This window comes from Prionailurus viverrinus, chromosome E2 (genome assembly GCF_022837055.1).
Source record: "Prionailurus viverrinus isolate Anna chromosome E2, UM_Priviv_1.0, whole genome shotgun sequence".
Classification (NCBI taxonomy): Eukaryota; Metazoa; Chordata; class Mammalia; order Carnivora; family Felidae; genus Prionailurus; species Prionailurus viverrinus.
Genome location: NC_062575.1, coordinates 53133120 through 53152733, shown reverse-complemented (window position 1 = coordinate 53152733; position 19614 = coordinate 53133120). Strand labels below are relative to the sequence as shown.

The 19614-nt window shown below is 60.5% G+C and overlaps 1 protein-coding gene and 1 long non-coding RNA gene across 4 annotated transcripts; one reads left to right on the top strand and one right to left on the bottom strand.

Moving 5' to 3' along the window:
* Positions 1-1748: 1748 nt before the first annotated feature.
* On the bottom strand, positions 1749-17742 carry EHD2 (EH domain containing 2). Its single transcript, XM_047836719.1, has 6 exons — positions 17631-17742; positions 15165-15629; positions 14313-14410; positions 9948-10360; positions 5495-5659; positions 1749-3618 (listed from the first exon to the last, which is right to left on the bottom strand). The coding sequence occupies exons 2-6, from the start codon at positions 15566-15568 to the stop codon at positions 3067-3069; spliced, it is 1632 nt and encodes a 543-aa protein (XP_047692675.1). The 5' UTR covers positions 15569-15629; positions 17631-17742; the 3' UTR covers positions 1749-3066.
* LOC125153506 (uncharacterized) lies at positions 8023-11499 on the top strand. Of its 3 annotated transcripts, none has more exons than XR_007147493.1 (3): positions 8023-8106; positions 9368-10366; positions 10672-11499. It is a non-coding gene; the product is annotated as an uncharacterized LOC125153506 (long non-coding RNA). The 3 variants fall into 3 exon arrangements; XR_007147492.1 differs by having other exon boundaries at positions 8046-9272; XR_007147494.1 differs by having other exon boundaries at positions 8062-8106; positions 9306-10366.
* Positions 17743-19614: the final 1872 nt, after the last annotated feature.

Below are 19614 nucleotides of genomic sequence, written 5' to 3'. Positions count from 1 at the left end.
GAGAATCCAAGCAGGCTCCACAGTCAGCACAGATCTGGCCCGATGTAGGGCTCAAACTCAAGAACTCTGAGACCATGACCTGAGCTGAAATCAAGAGTGGGCCTCTTAACGGACTGAGCCACCCAGGCGCCCCTGTATTTTATTTTGTTGATTATCTTTAATACAGTTTTCTTTAAAAAGAAAGAATCGTGGATGGCAGATTGGGCAGAAGGCACACCCTGGTCTCAGAATGTTTGGCCTCTCAGTGTTCTAATTCCCAAATCTTGGAAATCCAAGAGCTTTCGGAAGGTCGAGGGTGGGAGCCCAGAACCTCGTTTGCGAGGAGTGTTCGAAACATACTGTTAGAAGTGCAGGCTCCGAGGGATGCCTGGGTGGCTCGAGTTAAGCACTGGACTTGGGCTCCGGTCATGATCTCCAGGTTGGTGAGTTCGAGACCCGCACGGGGCTCTGTGCGGACAGCTCGGAGCCTGGAGCCTGCTTTGGCTTCTGTGCCTCCCTCTCTCTGTGCCCCTCCCGTGCTCACGCTCTGTCTCTGTCTCTCAAAAATGAATAAACGTTTAAAAATATATATAAAAAGAGGAGCAGGCTCAGAATCCTTAATCTTGGACAAGCTGCTTAGCTGTGCCTCACTTTCCTCATCTGTGAAATAGGGATAACGGTACATCTGCCTTATAAATTGTTCAGGAGGCGAAAGGAGATCATTAAACGCACGTCTGGCGTCTAAACATTAGCTACTGTTAACTGCCTCGCCCCCTGGGACCTCGTCTTAGCATCAACTGATCTTTGCTGTTTACAAATAAGGAAGGAAGCTCGGAGGCCCTTGCGCGCTGGCAACCGGTCCTCGGGATTCAGAGCCTCACGCGGGCCGTTCGGGAATGGAAAAGGAAGAAGGGATAGAGAGGGAGGGCGCCCCGCCCGGGGCGCACGGCGGCGTCCACCTGGATCCTTGCCCTGGGCGTGGGCAGGGTGACCTGCCCCGGGGCCCTGAGCCTCTGCGCCCGGGACCGCCCGCGGGCCTCGCACGCGGGTCTCCGCGCGCAGCCCGCGCAGCTCCCGTGTGGCCGCCAGGGGGCGCTGGGGGGCCGCGAAAGCGGGGCGAGCGCGCGTGGGCGGGAGGAGCGCGCGGCCAGCGTGTCCCGGGCGCCGTGGGTGTGGTCTGGGCGTGTGTCGGGGGTTCAGCCCGCGGGGTCTGCGGCGGAGCCAAAGCCAAGTCCTCCGGGCGTGAGCGCGCGGGCGCGCGGGCGCGCACAGGCTGGCCTTTGGGGGCAGCGTCCCCGCCTCTCCTCCGGGAGCCCGTGTGTCCCTGGCGTTACGTGACGCGAGGGGCGTACCAGGCTCTGCACGCCGGCGCTGGGGGCGGAGGGGCGGAGGCCCCGAGGTGCCCAAGCCCGCGCGCACACAGCCCCACGCCCCGGGGCTTGGTTCCCAGGCCCCCGCGGCGGGAGGTGGGAGGGAGGGATGTCCCGGAGGGAGGGCCCCACAGTCACTTTTCTTCGGAAAATATGTTGGTCTGGCCCCCAGCCCGGGGCCTGAGTCATCAGGCTCCGCCGAGTTGAGTCACGGCCTCCTCCCGCCCCGCCCCGCCCCGCCCCTGAGACCTTGGAGGGGACACCCCCACCCCTCGCTCAAGTCCCACCCAGGGCTCTCCTTCCCCGGGGCTCGGAGTGGGGGGAGAGCGATCCCCCTTCCCCCCCGGCCCCCACCCCCCCCACACACACAACCCGTCCCAAGACAGCCTGACTCCCACGTGGAAAGAAGCCTTGACTTTATTCGCTCTGTGGGGACGCCGTTTGCTGTTCGGTTCCCGGGCCCCTCCCAGACATGGGGCGGGGGACGGGCAATGGGGAGGGGGGGATCCCAGCGAGCACCCTGGAGGGGGGCATGGTCCCCACCTAGGTCACCCTTCCCCATCTTTCCCGTGGGGTCCCCCCACCAGGGCCAAGCACTAGTCTGAGGTGAAGACACGGAAAGGTGGAGGTAGGGGGGGAAGGCGGGAAGGGAGCGGCCCTTTTAAGGAAGAGGAGGGAGGGTTGTAGCACCAAGAGCCCCTCCCCCTCCCCCACGCACCCCCTTTGAAACGGGGACTAAAATAAAGCCCCAGGGCCTTTATATCTGGTAGGGGCTCTACTTAAATACGGGCTGATGGCAGAGAGGGCAGCCCCCCCCCCCCCCCCGTCACCCTAAAATTCAGGCCACCAGCCTCGGGGAGCTTGGGGGAGGGGGCGGGCAGGCTGAGTTTTCAAACCAGGGCAGGTGGGCCGAGGGCAAAAAGACCTCGAAGGGGGCACGGTACGGGTGAAGCCAGGATCCAAGGGGCTCTTCGGTGGCCTAAGAATCCTTATTAAAGCAAGGGGTGTGGCTAGAACCGGGGGGGGGGGGGGGGGGGCTGAAGAGGGGTCCGTCTGAGGAAGGAGGTTGGGTCTCCCGCTCCGAGCTCCCCGTGGTCCCAAGGCCTGAGAACATGATAGAGTGTGGGGGGGGGGGGTCCTTGTCTGGATGTCAAGAAGTGGGGCCAGGGGGACTTTCCCTTGGTTATTTCGAACAAATGGCCATGGAACTATGGAGAGAGGCGAGGATTCCTGCCCAGAATCGGGGATCAGACTGGTTAGGGCCCCGTGTGTGTCTGTGTCACAGTGCAGGTGCTCTGTCCTGAGAACGTCAGTCCCCCACTGAGGGCAGATCCATGTGTTCTGCTCTCTGCTGTAACCCCCAGGGCCTGGAGGAAGCTCTGTGCCTTCAAACATAGTAGGTGCTCAATAAATACTTGAATGGCCCACCATCGAATCGATGCCTCTGTGTGTGTGTCTGTGTGCGTGCGTTAAGGTCGGTGTGATGTGCCTAAGTGTAGGCGAGGGTAGCGGTGCAAAGGCCGGGCAGGGAAGCCTTGCCCCTCCCCTGGTCCCCACGGTCCAGCGGTGGCGGGTGGAGAGACCCCCATCCTTACGGCTGGGAGGGTGGGCAGGCAGCGCGTGTGGCAGGCTGGGGCAGGGGCGTGCGTGCAGCCAGCTGGAGCTGGGGAGCCACAGCAGGGCGAGTGGGAGGGAGGGCCTGCAGGCAGTGGCCGGCTCACTCTGCAGAGCCCTTGTGACGTCGCTTGGAGGGCGGCACCAGGCGACGGGGCAGGTTGGTGGGCAGCCCATGGCCCTCCAGCTTGGCCTCGATGAGGTGGCTGGCCAGGGCGAACTCCTCGTCATCCAGCATGCCGTCCCGGTCGACGTCGCTCAGCTTCCAGATGCGCCCCAGCACCGAGTTGGGGAGCTTGGTGCCCACCATCCAGGTCTTGGCCTTGGTGCCGCTCAGCTTGCCGTCGGCCGGCACCAGGTTGTAGAAGATCTCGTCGTATTTGGACTTGTCCTTGGTCACCACCCACTCGGCCTCGTCGTCCGAGCCCTCCTCGCCGTCCTCCAGGGCCTCATCGGGCCCCCGCTCCACGAACGGGCCCATGTGGGTGCCCTCGAAAGCGCCGCCCTGCACGCCCACCTCGGTGTTCTCCAGCTCCTCCTGCCGCAGCAGGGGCATGAGCTTAGCGATGTCGTGGGTCAGCATCTCGTCAAGGGCCTCCAGCAGCTTCGGCTTCAACGAGTGGAATTTGGTGAAGTCGTGAGCCATCAGCAGCTCCTGTCGGGGGGAAGGGAAGAAATGGGGGGGGGGCAATACTGGGAAGTCAGGGGACATCATCCTCCCGGGTCCCCAGCCCCACCTGTCACCAGGACACTTGGGCAGCTCAAATGGATGCTGCATAAGAATTCAGATACGTGTGCCATGCGTCCCACTAGGGCATCACCCCTCAGAAGACACTTGGGCAGCGGGGTCCCGGAGGCCCTCCCCCCCTCCCCGTGTCAGGTGTACCCCCAGAATCACTGGACGGTAGGGGGGCTGGGGGGCCCCTCCGATGACTCAGTCACCGTGCCCATTTTCCAGTGGAAGAAACCGAGGCTCAGAAAAGGGGACTTGCCCAGACTCTCGGAGGTTGCAAGCGGCCAGAACGAAATGCCCTGCACCACGATTCCTCAGGGGCTCGGGTGAGCAAACATCTCAGACCCAAAGGGCACGGGCTTTGAGTATCAGCCTAATGCAGTCTCCAGACGGAGGCTCCGGCCGGGCCAGGGGAAGGGGGCGGGGTGGGCTAGTCCCCACCTCCAGGCCTGAGCCCGGACCTCTGTCCCCAGGTTCATCAGCAGTTCATCATCCACCCCAGGGCACGGCACCCGGACCCAGGGATCTCCCCAACGCTGGTTAATCCTAGGCCTGGACATGCCCGGGGAGCCCCAGTATTCATTTGCCCCTTCTTCCTCACTACTGGCATCCCTTGGGCAGCAGGCCCCCTAAAGGAAAGACTACATTTCCCAGCTTGCAGCCAGCTGTGGTCACATGACTAAGTTCTGGCCAATTGGATACCAGCACGCGTTGCATCCGCGACCCCAGAATCGCCTTTTCCAAAAGACGGTAGTTACCTCTGCTTATTTAAATTTAAACTAGTTAAGGGGCCCCGGGGTGGGGGGGGGGTGCATGGGTGGCTCAGACAGCGTACAGCCTGCTTAGGATTCTCTCTCCCTCTCTCTCCCTCTCTCTCCAAATAAATAAAAAACAAAGAAATAAATTTAGGGGCGCCTCGGTGGCTCAGTCGGTGAAGCGCCCGACTTCGACTCAGGTCATGACCTCGCGGTGCGTGAGTTCGAGCCCCGCGTCGGGCTCTGTGCCGACAGCCTGGCACTTGCTTTAGATTCTGTGCCTCCCTCCCTCTTTGCCCTTCCCCCGCTCTCTCTCTCGCTCTCTCTCAAAATAAACATGAAAGAATATTAAATTAGTTAAAATTAAATAAAACCTAAACTTTCAGTTTCAATGGGGCCAGCAGCTACCATATTGGACGGCACAACGTAGAACATTTCCAACATGGTAGAAGGTGTTACTGGATGGCACTGTTCTAGAAAAAAATCCTTAAAGAGAGTGTAGGGGTGCCTGGCTGGCTCACTCGATACAGCATGTGACTCTTGATCGCTCTTGGGGTTGAGGTCAAGCCCCACACCGGGTGCAGACACTACTTAAAAATAAAATCTTAAAAAGAAAAGAGAGAGAGAGAGAGACTGTATCATTATCTTTCCCTCCCTTCTCCCTCACCTCTTCTTGCTGACTGGAATGCAGATGAAATGGCTGGAGTTTCGACAGCCATTCTGTACCATGTGGGGTTCTTGGAACCGGAAGCCAGACACGGAGGACAACTAAGAAGGGGACAGGGTCCCCGGCTCTGTAAAGCACCAAACCAGCCCTGGGCCACCTTCTAGGACTTTACGGAGAGAAGCCAACTTCCACCCTAACTACACCAGTTATTTGCGGTTTTCTCTTCTCTTGTCCTAACGCACAAAACCACGCTCTTACGGAACCGCGCGCAGGAGGCGTTCTCCAGAACCTGCCCTCCATCCCTCCGGTTTTCGAGGCCCCCACCCCCGAAGCCAAAAGCTGCCCCCTTCTGCCCCCCTCCTGGGCGACCTCCCACCTGCATTTTCTGGCAGTCGGGAAAGTCGCCGGGCGATATGTGATGCTCCAGCTGAATCTTCGCAAAGATGACGGGCAACTTGAGGATTAACTGCTTCTTCTTGTTCTCCTTGCCAAACACGGAGGGCATCTCCTTCTTCAAGTAGCTGATGATGTACGCGTGTACCTGCGGGAAGAGAGTGCCTGCCTGAGCCCGCCGGGCCCCCGACCTACGGCTTCTTTCTTTATTTTTTTAACATTATTTATTTATTTTGAGAGAGAGAGAGCTGGGAGGGGCAGAGAGAGAGAGAGAGAGAGAGAGAGAGAGAGAATCCCAAGCAGGCTCCACGCTGCCAGCGCAGAGCCCGACGCGGGGCTCCAACTCACGCACCGTGAGATCACGACCTGAACCCAAATCGCGAGTCGGACGCTCAACTGACGGGGCCACCCAGGCGTCCCCAGAGCTTCCGATTCACGAGCTCTTGCCTCCTGCGTCCGTCCCCTCTGCTTTCACTGCTTCTGTCCACCTCGGGCGCCACCGCCCCCATGGCACCTGTCGGCATCTCTCCCCCGCAGAGACACAGCAGGCATCCCCCTGGCCTCCCGGCTTCTTCTGCCCCTACAATCCCTTCTCCACGCAGCCCATGTGCCTGCAAACTCTTTGGGGCCCTCAGTCATTTTTAAGAGTGCCATGAGCTCCTGTGACTGAAAGCTTTGAGAACCACGGCTCTCCATGATTTGGGCCGCTGGTGCTTCATCCGACATCCTCTCCCCGCCCCTTACCAACTCATGTGTCAGTTTCCTCACCGGCCTTCCTTGTACCAGCATGCCAATCTTTCCCTGACCACAGGGCCTTTGCACATGCCGCTCTCTGCCTGCAATTCTGCCCCGATCTCCCCAAGCTGGGTCCCTCAACTTCCTTTCGATGCCACCCTCCTCCCAGAGGCCATCTTATGAGTAGCAGGTGCCCCAACTACCACCATCCAATTCTTTTCTAACTTCACTTCCACCCCCCCCCACCCCCACAATGTTTATTGCACCTTATCGTTATTCTGCTTATCTGGTGGTTTGCTTACTCTGTCTCCTACCATCAGAATGTGAGTTCCAGGAGGGCTGGGACCTTATCTATTCCCTCTGTCCCCAGCACGGGCACAACGCGCACAGAAAGCACTCAGGAAATAATTGTGGAGGAAAGCAACGAACTTGGGGACCTTCTGATCTCCAATCTCGTAAGTTATCCAAAAACAAACAAGGAGGGCAGAGGAATGAACATTCCCAGTTTTTAACAGGAAGCTCAGTAATTAACTGCAAATGCTTAAATAAAAATAGAATACATCTGGAAAAAGACACAAGTGACTCCTCACGGGGGGCTGCCTCCAGGGAAGATGCCCTGGGAGCTGATGGGTGGGATCAGGGACGGGAGGGGACACGTTTAACTGGGCTTAAATGCTCTGCCATGAGATGGTCTCAACTGTTCAACGGAGAACACTGGTTTTCAAGTTCTCTTTGTGAATCATAGGTTTAGAATGCTAACAATTTTGGCGGCCCCTGGCTGGCTCTGAATCCTCATGACCTCCACCACCCTGTCTCCTCCAGCCACCCCGGGCTCCTTGTTCAAGCCCGTTCCTGCCCCAGGGCCTTTGCACTTACTGTTCCCTCTGCCCGGTAGGGGCCTCCCCCACACCTCCACTCTTCCCCTCCTTCATTCAGGTCTCTGCTCAGCAGCACCTCCTCAGGGAGGCCCTCCCTGACCTCCCTAAAACCAGTCCCTCACCAATCTCCTTTCCTCTGCTTCATTTTCCTCCGCGGTCCTTATCGCGTAAGCTACTATCGACTCATTTGTTTAAGATCCACTTCCCCACCGAGACGTGATTCTACAAGAAAACAAACAAACATCATCTGGTTGATCCAGATGTAACCCCATCTGGTGCTGTAACCCCGGGGGGCCTGGAAAAGTGCGGAAGCATGTGGTAGGTGCTCGGTGGCTGTCTGTCGAACGAACGTCACTGAGTCGCCGCCGCAGAGAAGCTTGGGAAGAAGGCTCAGGGCCCCCTTGGGCTCTTTAGAATCAGACCCTCCCAAGATCTCGGCCTCAAGTATCAGAACAGGGAACTCGCCCCCTTCGAGCAGCGATCGCTGCCACCAAAGGGCAGAGCCAGGTGACTCGATGCGGATGCGATACAGACGGGGAAACCGAGGCACCGAGGGGTGGTTACCCGGAGTCCAGAAAGGCCCCGTACTGTTGGGGGCAAGCGCGCGGAGAGGTAAATGGTGTGGGCTGTCGTCTGATGGCCGGACCCAGTCTGGCGGCATCGGACACGGGGAAGGAGTGGGGGACACGGCGTAGAGGCGGGGCTGGCGAGGCTTGGTCACTGAGGGACCCTGTGTGAGCGGCACTGGGGAGCCACAGAAGGCTCCGCGGGAGGAAAGCGAAGGAGAGGGCCGTAGGTCCGAGGGGGCCAATCAGGGCGGGGGGTGTGGTCAAGCGGGTGGGCGGGGCCTGCGAGGGCGGGCCAATGGGGGCGAGGGGGCGGGGCCGAGGGCGGCCCCTCGGGGACCCAGAAGAGGCAAGGCGGGAGGGCGCTGATGGCTTTTCCAGAGAGGAAGCGGGGGAAGGTGCCAGGAAGAGATAAGGTGGGAGGCCGCGCCGGGCCGGGGCGCGGGTCCCGGGCTCCGGGGTTTGTCCGGGTTTCCGGAGCCGCCCCCCCGCCTGGCGGGGGCACCAGGTGTCCGGCCCGACCCCGCCCCTCTGTCCCACGGTCCCGGGCCCCGGCTCCCCGCCGCTGTCCCGTCCTCCGCTTCCCCGAGGGGCCGTGGGGGCAGGAGGGCGAGGCAGAGCGGGGAGCGAGAGATGGACAGAGAGAGGAGGCAGGGACGGGGACACAGAGACAGTCCAGGGCCCGGACGGGGGAGGAGAGAAAGGTGGATCCCGCAGGCCTGGAGGCACCCGCTGGGCCACGCCCTCCCAAGGAGGATTCCTGGGGTGGGGGTGGGGGTGGGGGTGGGGGCCCTGACTCACCCCCTCTCTGCTGCTCCCGCAACCACCACCTCGGGCTCTCCACCTCTCACAACCTTCCAGGCCTCCCTGCCTGCCCAGCTTCCTGCCCCACCTCCTCCCTGGCAGCCTCCCCTAAGAATGTTCCATTTGGCCTCCCAGATCGCTCTCAAACCAGTGCTCTCCTCCCCCTCCCCGAGGCCCTGCTCTGATCCAGCCTCCTCCCCGTTCCTCGGTCCCCAGCCTCCTTCCTGGTCTCTGGCCCCAGTCTCGCGGCCCTTGAATCCACCCGCTAGAAGGCAGCCCGAGTAGGACTCCGTCCCTCCTGTGCTCCGAACCCTTCCATGGCTCCCCAGCACCCTCCCCCCCCCCCCTTGCCAGGACGCCGCGCAGCTTCTAGGCCACAGCCCTGGGTGGTCTGACTCCCACCCACCTCCCCAGCCTCGGATTCAGTTCCTCGCGCTGTCTACACCGGGTGCAACACTGCCATCTTGCCTCTCTCTTGAACTGGCCATGTGCTGATCTCCGGTCCAGGCACTCGCTGGTCCCACTATCTAGAATTCCCCTCCTCACCCTGCGGTTTGCAGCTCAGACGCCCTCTCCTCCAAGAAGCCCCCTGCCCCTGCCCCCCCCCCCCCCCCAGCTCCCCAGGACGGGTAGCCCTGTGCACGCTGCGCCATCGCTGTCTGGGGCTGGGTCTGTCTCCTCCCCTGAACTGCTCCGGATCCTCAGTACCGCCCAACACAGGGCCAGGCACAGGGGGGTGTGGTTGAAGAAGGGTGTCTGTTCAAAGGCCCTCTGTTCAGTAAGTATTGACTGAGCACCAACTCTGTTCCAGGCGCCGGGGGCACGGTGGTGAACAAATTCAGACATCTCTGATTCTGTGGGGCTTAAATGCAGGCGGTGAACCCAGAAGCTCCAAAGTACGCAGAACGCAAGGCAGTCATGACCGCCGCGAAGAAAACTACAGCAAGCCTTCAAGCAAGACGGGCGCGGGAGAGTTCTAAAAACGGAGGGCGGGCAAGGCAGCTTTCCTGAGCAGGTTAAGCAAAGTCTCGTTGGAGGTGAGGCGTGCGCCAAGCGGACAGCCAGGTAGGAGAGGGGCGAGGAGTGGGGGGCGCTTTCCAGGAAGCGGGAACGGTAGGTGCAAAGGCCCTGAGGTCAGAGCCAGGAGGACCGCGTGAAGGTGCAACGAATGACGGGAAGGGAGCGCAAGAGGAGGGCGGAGAGGAAACGCATCGTGGAGGTGGGTGGAGAGGCTGTGGGCCACTGGGGGCGGTGCGGGGGGAGGGCCACGCCACCTTGTGCCACAATGACCCAGCCTGGAGGAATCTGTTAGACCAGAGAACTAACCAATCGGAGAGCCGAGAAGTCGGCGACTGGCAGCCAAGCGGACCGGACGGGGAGGCGGGACCAGGGCCGTCCCCGCCCCCGGCCACCGCTCCCCGCCCCACCCCAGTCCCCCCGCAGCGCGGCTCACCCGCACCAGCCGGGCCCTCTTCACCAGGTCGTTGAGCTTGCGCAGGGCGGCGTGGCGTGGCAGGCCCTGGATGTCCCGGAACAGATCCTGCTCCTCCAACTCGAAGAGGCGCCGGTTGTCGGGCACCAGGAGGGGCTGGGACCAGAAGGAGCCGATGTAGACGCGCAGCACCTCGGGCGTGCCCACCACCTTGCCCAGCGCCCACATGAGCGCCCCGTAGACGCGCATCAGCTGCTGGGTCTCCACCATGTCCGCCTTGTTGAGCACCACGCGGATCTTGTCCTCGTGGCCCCGGAGGGCGCCGATGGCCTCCGAGAACTCGTCCGAGATCTCCAGCTTGTGCGCGTCGAAGAGCAGGATGATGAGGTCCACGCGCTCCGCGAACCAGCGCAGCACGGCCGGGAAATCGTAGCCTGGGGGTACGGAGCACAAGGGGCGGGAAGGGCAGAGCTCAGCCCCCCCCCCCCCCCCTCCTTCCCTGCCCTCCAGCCTTTCTGAAGCATCCGCGCCTTTGGATTGATAGCGGACTGTACGGACGTTCAGGTTGTTGACTTTCAAAAACCCTTCTCTGAGAAACCGCCCAGGCCCCCAAGTGCATCCCGCTCCTCTGCCCCCCCCCCCCAGCCCCCAGAATTTCTCCATCACTCTGACCCCAGCCCCCAGCCCCTCGGGCCATCTGGCTACAGAGGACTGATCACCTACCCCCTTTTCATTCATTCCTTAGGCCGATCCACACGTATAGGTTGTCAAAATACTGAAGTGTTTCTTAACAGACTCTCCGTGCTTCTATGACACCCCCCACCCCTCCGCGAGTCTCCCAAGTGCCACCATCACCCCAGCCCCGTCCTAGGACTTCTGGATCTCCCCACAATCCAGCCACCAAAGAGGTCACGTTGGCTCTGGCTATGCTTTTGCTAGAACAGATGGTAAATATTTTGAGTTTATTTAACAGTATTTACATCTCTGTAATGTAAACAGTATTTACAGCTCTTCTGTGTGCCAGGCTCTAGCCTGGGCACCAGGGATGCCACAGAGAACACAGAGACAGGTCCTTGCCTTTCGTGGAGTATCTGGCTCGACAACTGGTTCCTGTATTCCTTCCTCCCTTCCTTCCTTCCTTCCTTCCTTCCTTCCTCATTCACTCGTTCGTTCACACTGTTCACTCTTCTGCTGCTCGCTTGTTCACTCAAACAGCGATGCTCAGGGGAGCAGAGAGGAGTGTTGGCAACCCCCTGACGTGGCAGCCAGGAAGACCTGGGTTTGAATCCCGACTCTGCCCCCCACCCCACCCACAGCTGTGTGACCTTAAGCGAGTAGGAAACCTCTCTGAACTTGCGTGGCCTCTTCTGTAAAATGGAAGTCGTGACGGAACATCACCTGTCGGACTGTGGTGAGGACAAGGGAATAGAAACGAGCCAATATACATAAAGAGCCGAAGGGGCGCCCGGGTGGCTCAGTCCGTTGAGCATCTGATTCTTGATCTGGGCTCAGGTCATGAGCCCAGGGTCATGGGATCAAGCTCCAGTTTGGGCTCCCGTGCTGATCTCTCTCTCTCTCTCTTTCTCTCTCTCTCTCCCTCTGCCCCTCCCTCACTGTCTCTCTCTCTCTCTTAAAAAAAAAAAGGGGGGGGCACCTGGGTGGTTCAGTCGGTTAAGCGTCCGACTTCAGCTCAGGTCGTGATCTCATGGTCCGTGGGTTCGAGCCCCGCGTCGGGCTCTGTGCTGACAGCTCAGAGCCTGGAGCCTCCTTCAGCGTCTCCGTCTTTTTCTACCCCTCCCCTGCTTGTGCTCTGTCTCTCTCTCTCTCTCTCTCCCAAAAATAAATAAACATTACAATTTTTTTTAATTAAAAATAAGAGCCTAAAACAGTGCCTGTTTCAAAGAAGTAGCTGCAGGCATGTAAACTACACCTCGATTAAACGGGTAAAAAAAAAAAACCCAAAACCCCAACAGCCTGGGAACATGGCAAGTGCCCGACGAGTCTTAGCTGCGACGCACACAGGACGCCATGGGTGTGTCATTTAGGAACCACCCCAGGGCAGTGCCAGTCCTGTTCTCATCGGGTTCATGGTCCACCGAGGACAGGCCCAGAGTGGTCAGGATGGGCTGGGGGAGCCCAGCGGCGAGCACCTGACCCAGCGTGGGGGGGGGGGGGGTGGTCAGAGAGGGCTTCTCGGAGGAGGGGACCCAACGGCGACCTGGGGGACGAGGAAGGAGTTAACTGGAGGAGCAGGGAGCCCGCCGCTGACTCCCCTGACGTCACTTCATCCTCCCCCTGATTCGACTCCTTGAGTCTTCAAAACAACCTCGGGAGACAGGCACTCTTATGATCCCCATGTTCCAGAGGAGGAAACTGAGGCACGGAGAGGTGACGGGATTTACTCAGGACATGCAAGGAGGGGGCACAGAGCAGGAGCCCGCACGGGTCCCTATGCTCCCCCGAGGGGCTGGTGTTGGGTGCTCCAAGGAGGAAGCAGGTCCCCTGTGGCCCCTGGGGACTGGACCGGGTGGGGGGGGGGCGACACTGTTTGGGGGGAGGAAGGGCCGGGTAACCAGAGGGACAGCGTCTGGGGCTCCCTCCGTCCCCAGTGGCTACACACACACACACACACACACACACACACAGGCTAGGATTTGGAAAGTGTGTCTCATGCGGGGCGGGAGGGAGGGAGGGAGACTGAGTCAGCGTGGGAACAAGAGACGTGGCAGAGAGCACCCGGGGGGGTCCGACCGGCTATGGCCCTCAACGCAGGTACACCGTGCTCAGCACGCCCACGGCGCCTACTGTGTGCACACACCGAAGTTCCTGGCGGGGTCTGACCCTTAATTTTAACCCCCTGTGCAGCCTAGGGAGGCCGATACTAGTATCACTCCCACTTTACAGATGGGGAGACTGAGGCAGGGAGCGATTAAGTGGCTTGCCCCGAGGGCACGGGCTAAAACCAGCAAAGCCCCGGGGCACCTGGGCGGCTCGGTTGATGGAACGGCAGACTCTTGGTTTCAGCTCGGGTCATGATCGCAAGGTTCGGGGGGGGGGGGGGGGGGGGGGGGGGGAGGGGTTCGAGCCCCGCCATCAGGCTCCGCGCTCACAGGTACCCAGGCCGCTTGGGATTCTCTCTGCCCCTCCCCCGCTCGTGCGCGCGCGCGCGCGCTCTCTTTCTCTCTCTCAAAATAAGTAAATAAACTTAAAAACAATTACAAATATCAGAGCCCGGATTCGAACCCCCCACCAGAGTCTCCACGATGCTACGGTCACACACGTGTGTCCCCGGATATTATATACACGCTTCCCGCCAATGCGCCCCACGAAGTCACATCCAGCTACAATCAGAGGCGCAGACTCCCAGACCCCCGCCCGCCACACACACACCCATACAGACAGACTTCCTCTTCCTCTACCCACCCTGCCAGGGAAGGAGACCCCTACTCTCTCCTCCCCGCAGCCTTCAGCCCCCACCCGGCACCCCTCCCTCTCTCCCAGGCCCAGCCCCAGGAGGCAGCGCCCCAGGAACCCTCAGCCCAGCCTCTTGCCTCCCCCCTCAGGCTGGCTGCCAGCCCTCCCTCGCCCTCTGATCGGTTCGGCAGCTGCCCCCTGCCTCTTTCCCAAGGGGACGCGCGCCCGCTGGGCAGCGGCCAGGGACGCCGTAACCCTCCTCGCCCTCCCCCTGCCCCGCAGCCCAGCCTCCCGTCCCCTCTGCCCCACAAGGCGGCCTCCTTTGCCCCAGTCCCGGGCCCCTGAGGCCAGGCGGGCGCAGGACAGAAACTGTGGGGGGGGCTGTGGGGGGGGCGCAGAGGCTGAGCTGGCTGGGCTGGGGTGGGGGGCCGGCTCCCCCGGGGCCCCTGCTGGAATTCACCCCCCGCTGCTCCCCCTGCACAGCTGTTTATAAATTCCAGGCCGGGCCTTGGCCGGCGCCCAGATTCCCCCTCCCAACCCCTGCTCAGCCCCATCTGCGGCCCAGACGTAGAAGCCAGGAGCGTGCGTGGGGGCGGGGGTGGGGGTGGGGGGGGGCACACCCAGGGCCTCCCTGCCCGGCCTCTGCCTCCTCTCTGGGCCTCCTGTCTCTCGGTAAGCGCTCAGATCTTTGTCTCTGACTTGGTGTATCTCCCTCTGTCTCTCTCGATCTCTCCCTCTCTGTCCTCCCGACCAGCCCAGACACGGGCTGCACCCTGCTCCCCCCCCTCCCCCCCCCCCGTGTTCACGCACACGCCTCCCCGGTGCCCTCAACGTGCGGAGACACGGAGGAATCACAGCCTCCCATGGGCTCCCTTCTGCTGCCCGGCGGCTGGGGCCAGCTGACACGGGCCCGTGTCCCAGCAGAGGCCGGGCCGCCTCCTCCCTCAGGCTCAGCCGTCCGGCCCCACTCACCACGGCTCACTCTCTGTTTGGTGCCTGACAGGATGCCCGGGGTGTCGATGATACTAATGCTCTCCAGGACCTGATTGGGCAGCTGGGCACACATGAACCTGAGGCAGAGGGGGAGGCAGGGGTCAACGCGGGGAGAGGCAGGAGGAGAGGCCACAGAAGAAGGCAGACGAGGGCTCCACAGAGGGTGAATGAGGCAGAGAGCAGGAAGAATCTCGAAAGAGAAAAGGAAGATCAGGACAGAGAATAAATAACACTTACTTAAGAAAAAAAAAAAGAAAGAAAAATCAGGGGCGCCTGGGTGGCTCCGTCGGTTGAGCGTCCGACTTCGGCTCAGGTCGTGAGCTCACGGTCTGTGGGTTCGAGCCCCGCGTCGGGCTCTGTGCTGCCGGCTCAGAGCCAGGAGCCCGCTCCGGATTCTGTGTCTCCCCCTCTCTCTGACCCTCCCCTGTTCACACGCCCACTCTCTCCCTCCCTCTCGAGAACAAACAGTAAAAAATTAAAAAAAAAACAAAAAAATCAGAGCTGACGTTCACTGAGCACTTACTTTGTGCCAGGTACTGTTCTAAGCACCTCGTGTGTGAGCGGGGACCGTGGTTATCCCCATGTCCCAGATGAGGCTAAGAGAGGTACAGAGAAGTTAAGTCATTTGCCCAGAGCCGCCCAGCTAGAAAGGAGTCAGACCCAGGCAAGCTGGCTCCATGGGCCCTAGAGGGGGCGGAAGAGCAGAGGCAGGAAGGGGGGAGGATCTGGAAGAGAGAAGGGAATTGGGGCTGAAAAGAAAGCAACGCATGCAGGGCAGGGACGGAGGCACCAGGGACAGGAAGTTGCCCCCCTGCGTCTCAAAGTGCCTACCTATTGAGGAAGGTGTTCCCAAAAGGGTTGAGCTTGCGGAATGGCTTGTCCGGGTCAACCACGAGGGCGTTGCCCGGCACGGTGCCCTCCGTGTCCCCGTGCATGACGGCCACAAAGCAGTCGGTGGTCGGCTCGGGCCCCACGCGGGAGCCCGGCACCTCCTGCTCCAGCAGGTACTGGATGAAGCTGGTCTTGCCCGTGCTGTACTGGCCGGCCACCAGCACCATGGGCTTGCCGTCGAAATCGGCGTCCTCCAGGGCCGGCGAGTGGAAGGCCCCGAATCGATAGTGTTCCTCAAGGGGCAGCAGTTTGGTGCGGTATAGCTCCTTGAGCGATGAGGTCACCGTGCGGATGGCCTCGGGCTGCTGGCCCCGCGCTCCGCTCCGCTTCAGCCAGCTGAACATGGTGGCCGAGCGCTGCCCACTGGGCTTGCCGAGGGAGACGTGCAGGGCCGGGGGGAGTTGCCTGCGGGAGGAGGAGAGGGTGTTGACGGGGGGGGGGGGGGGGGGGGGGGGGGGGGCTGCCTGGGGGAGGGGGAGGAGGGTAGGAAATGGGGAGGGGGGAGCAGCAGAGAGCACTGATGGTGGAGGGCAGGACGTGATGGTTCATGGAGGAGGCAGGAGGAAGAGAACGAGGTTTCCAGTGGAAGCAGGATTGGATGGGAACCGAGGGATGGACAAAGGGAAGGCTGTGGAAGCTGCCTGGAAGAAATGTATTCCTTCATCCACTGTTCATTCTTTCCTTCCTCCCTTCCCTCCCTTCCATCAATCCACACATTTTCACTGAAGCCATGGGTCAGGAGCTATGGATCCAGAAACAGGACTGAGACTGGCCCGTACCCACTCAGAGTCCCCATTGAGGGGAGGACGTGGCACCAAGCAGTCAGTGGTGCCTGGGAAATGCCGGGCAGTGGCAGCAGAGGGGGGGACACAGTGAACTGACCACAGGAGCGGCAAACTCTGGCTGAGCTGACTGTTGAGCTGCTCGCTTCCATGCAAAACAAGGATACGGTGCAAAACAGGCGGAGAGGATGGTGTGTGCCAAGGCTGGGAGCTGGGAGACACGTGGAGGAGGTTGCTGGACACAGGAGGGGTGGCAACTAAGGCTGAGGAGTTGCCAGGGTGCACTCAGGTACAAGAGACCTCAGGGGATCACAAGAATAATAACATTTACGATCACTGCATTCCAGACACTGCTCTGACTCGTTTCATCTTCATAACAACATTGTGAGATAGGGCTGTTGTTATCCCCACATGTCTGACTCACAGAGCGGGCTCGCTCGCGAAGACAGCAATAACTTGCCCCAAATCACTTGCTTAGAAAGTGCGCGGTCTGGGACTCCAGGCAACCTGACCTCAGAGCCTGCGCTCCTAAGTCTAAGAACTCAGGAGGACAGAATCACCGACCCAGCAGCAACAAGCACCCCCAGCACCCAGACTGTGTTCTCTATATTCCTTACTATCTTTTCATTCTCTGTAGGATCTGTAGTGCTGCCCCCTCTTTCGTGCCGGATATCAGTCATTTGTGTGTCTTTTTTCTTTTTTCTTTTTTTTCCTTGATCAGTCTCAGTAGATGCTTATAATTTTACTGATCTTTTCACAGGACCAGCTTTGGGTCAGACTGGAGTCTCCAGATACCATTTGCCATTAAAAAGCAAAACGAAGCAAAACAAGACAAAACCAAACCACGAAAAACAGGGCCCCTTGGAGAAATGGCTGTTGCCAGGGCCGGGGCAAGGGAAGGATCAGTGAAGCTGCGTCAGGTACTGGGAAGGTGCTCAAAGATGGGGCACAGGGTGTCAAAGGTGTGGCACGGGGACACAGGGGCCAGCCTGAAGGAGCCCCCACTGGCCAACGATGGGACGATTTGAGCATCAAAAGTAACTGGCCATCAAAAATGTTAACATCCATAAAATCACAATGATACGCAAAGGAGAAGAGATAAATAAATAAACAGGAAAAGAGAAAGGGAAAGAGTGCCAGAGAGGTAAAGGAGAGGCAGGAACTGGGATGTTGGCAGAGGGAGGGGGCCCTGGGCGGTGTCCCAGGCAGGGAGGGGTCTGAGGGACAATTTGGGGGTGGCTGGACAGGCCCTGGGTTGGAGAAGCAGGAGAGGAGCTCTCGAGTGGGAGGAGTGGGTGAGGGCACCAGAGGGAGAGCCTAAGGAGGGGGTCTCTTCTGGCTGAGAGGGTGGGGAGGCGAGTTGGGAGTGGGGGACACTGAGCACGACGGGGAGGGGTAGGGAGGGCAGGGGGCACCGTTACAGGCTGGAAGGAAGGAGCTGGAGGGAGTCGGGGAGACCAGGTTTCTTGGAGGGGTGGCACTGGGGACATCGGGGCCACCGTTACACACACCGGGGAGCGCGGAGGGTCTGAGGGCAGCAGGGGAATCATCCGGGGCCAGGTCAGGCTCCTAGGCTCCGTGGGCGGGAGCTGGGAAGCGACAGCTGCGGTCGGGGGCCACTCACCGATGGGGCGCGCAGGCGGCTGCACCGGGCTGGACGGGGGGTCCCGCGGGGATCCGAGGCGCCCGGGGAGCGGCCTGTGCTCGAGGTCCCGTCCGGAGCCGTCTGAGCCGGGTGGGGCCCGGAGCGGGGAGGAGAGAAGGGAGGGGCGGGGGGGGGGGGCGGGACCAGGCGCCCCCCCTCCCCAAACCGGGAGCCCGGCCTCTGGCGCCCCCTGGTGGGGGAATGGCCGGGCGGTTTCTCGGGTGTCAGAGCGGGACTTCTGACCCTGGGCTCAAAATCCGTTCCGCCTCCGACGCCGGGCCACTCACGCCCGGGTCTGTCCCTCCTCTTCATATGGGAATACTAGTATTAATACGACCAACAACAACGACAGCAGCGGGCCACGTGGGTGGCTCGGACGGGTGAGCCTCCCCCTCCGCTCAGGTCGTGATCTCACGGTTTGTGAGTTCGAGCCCCGCATGGGGCTGGCTGCTGTCCGTGCAGAGCCCGCTTCGGATCCTCTGTCCCCCCACCCCCCCCCCCCCGCCTTACCCCTGCCCCGCTTGCTCGCGCTCTCTCTCTCTCCCTCCCTCAAAAGTAAATAAAACATACCCACTTGATAATTCCTTAACCCTTTAACCACTGAACGCTGAATACTTTGTAAACGTCTGTATTCGTTGGACCTTTTTTATAATCAGGAATTCAGTGTTATATACAACGGGTCATAGCTTGCCTAGAATTTACCAGCGCCCTTCGCGATCTGCCCCTTCCCTCTGCCCTCACCTCCCTCCCTCCCCGCCCCCCCCCCCCTCTGCTCCTGCCACACTGGCTTCTTTGGTGCTCCTCAAACACACCGACAGCCCTCTCACCTCAGGGCCTTTGCACTTGCTTTCCCCACCACTTGAACCGCTCTCCCCGCAGGGATCCTGACAGCTCGCTCCCTCCCCTCATTCGCATCTGTGCTCAGATGTCCCCTCCTCAGAGAAGCCCTCCCTGGGCTCCCTGTTGAATGCTCTTACTCCCACTCTGCACATTCTGCATTTCCCTGCTTAAGTCGCTGTCTCCCTGGCAAGAACACAAGCGCCAGGGATTTCCCGCTGGGTGGCTTCCCGCCGTGTCCCCAGGTTAGCACAGGGCCCGAAACACCACATGGACTCAGTAAACATTGGTTGAGTTAATCTTTCACTATTCCCGAGCATTTCCTGTGAGGAGTGGGTATTGCCAGCCCCATTTGACAGATGAGACCCTCGAGTCCCAGAGAAGTGAGATCAAAAAGCACACAGTGCGGCCCCCCGGGGGGGGGGCTCAGTCCGTGGAGCCACTGACTCTTGATTTCGGCTCAGGGCCTGATCTCACAACTCTGTGAGTTCGAGCCCCGTGTGGGGCTCTGGGCTGACAGCTCAGAGCCTGCTTCGGATTCTGTGTCTCCCTTTCTCTCTGCCCCTCCCCTGCTCACGCTCTGTCTCTCAAAAATAAATACACGGCAAAAAAGAAAAGAAAAGAAAAAACCCGGAAACTGTTAAACTGGTAAATTTCACATTATGCATGTTTCACCACAATTACATTAAAAACAACAACAGTTGGAGAAGGAGGCCAGCAAGGCTGGGAGTTAGTGATGAGCTTTGGGGCGTCTTGGACCCCGAGGGAGGTGTTCTGGGCCTCTGTCTTTTTCCAGATGCTTCAGCTGTGGAAAAGGAGACGCCACAGGCACCCACCGAGCCGCTTCTGCTCTTTCTGGGGTCTGGGAGCAAGTGAAGTGTGGTCCCCGGGGGGCTAGCTTTGCAGGAGCTGAGATCAGTTTTGATCTCCTCCCCCCGCGGGTGGGGGGCTCTGGTTCCGGCACGGTCCTCTTGGGAAGGCCTTGCTGCCCGCCCCCCAGCTCCCGGGGAAGCTGGGTGTGCAGCCAGAACGCCTGGCGTGCGGCCCAGCCTGCCATCTCCTGCACCCCTCCGGGCCTCAGTTTCTTCACCCGTGAGCTGGGGCTATCAATCCCCACACTGGGGCT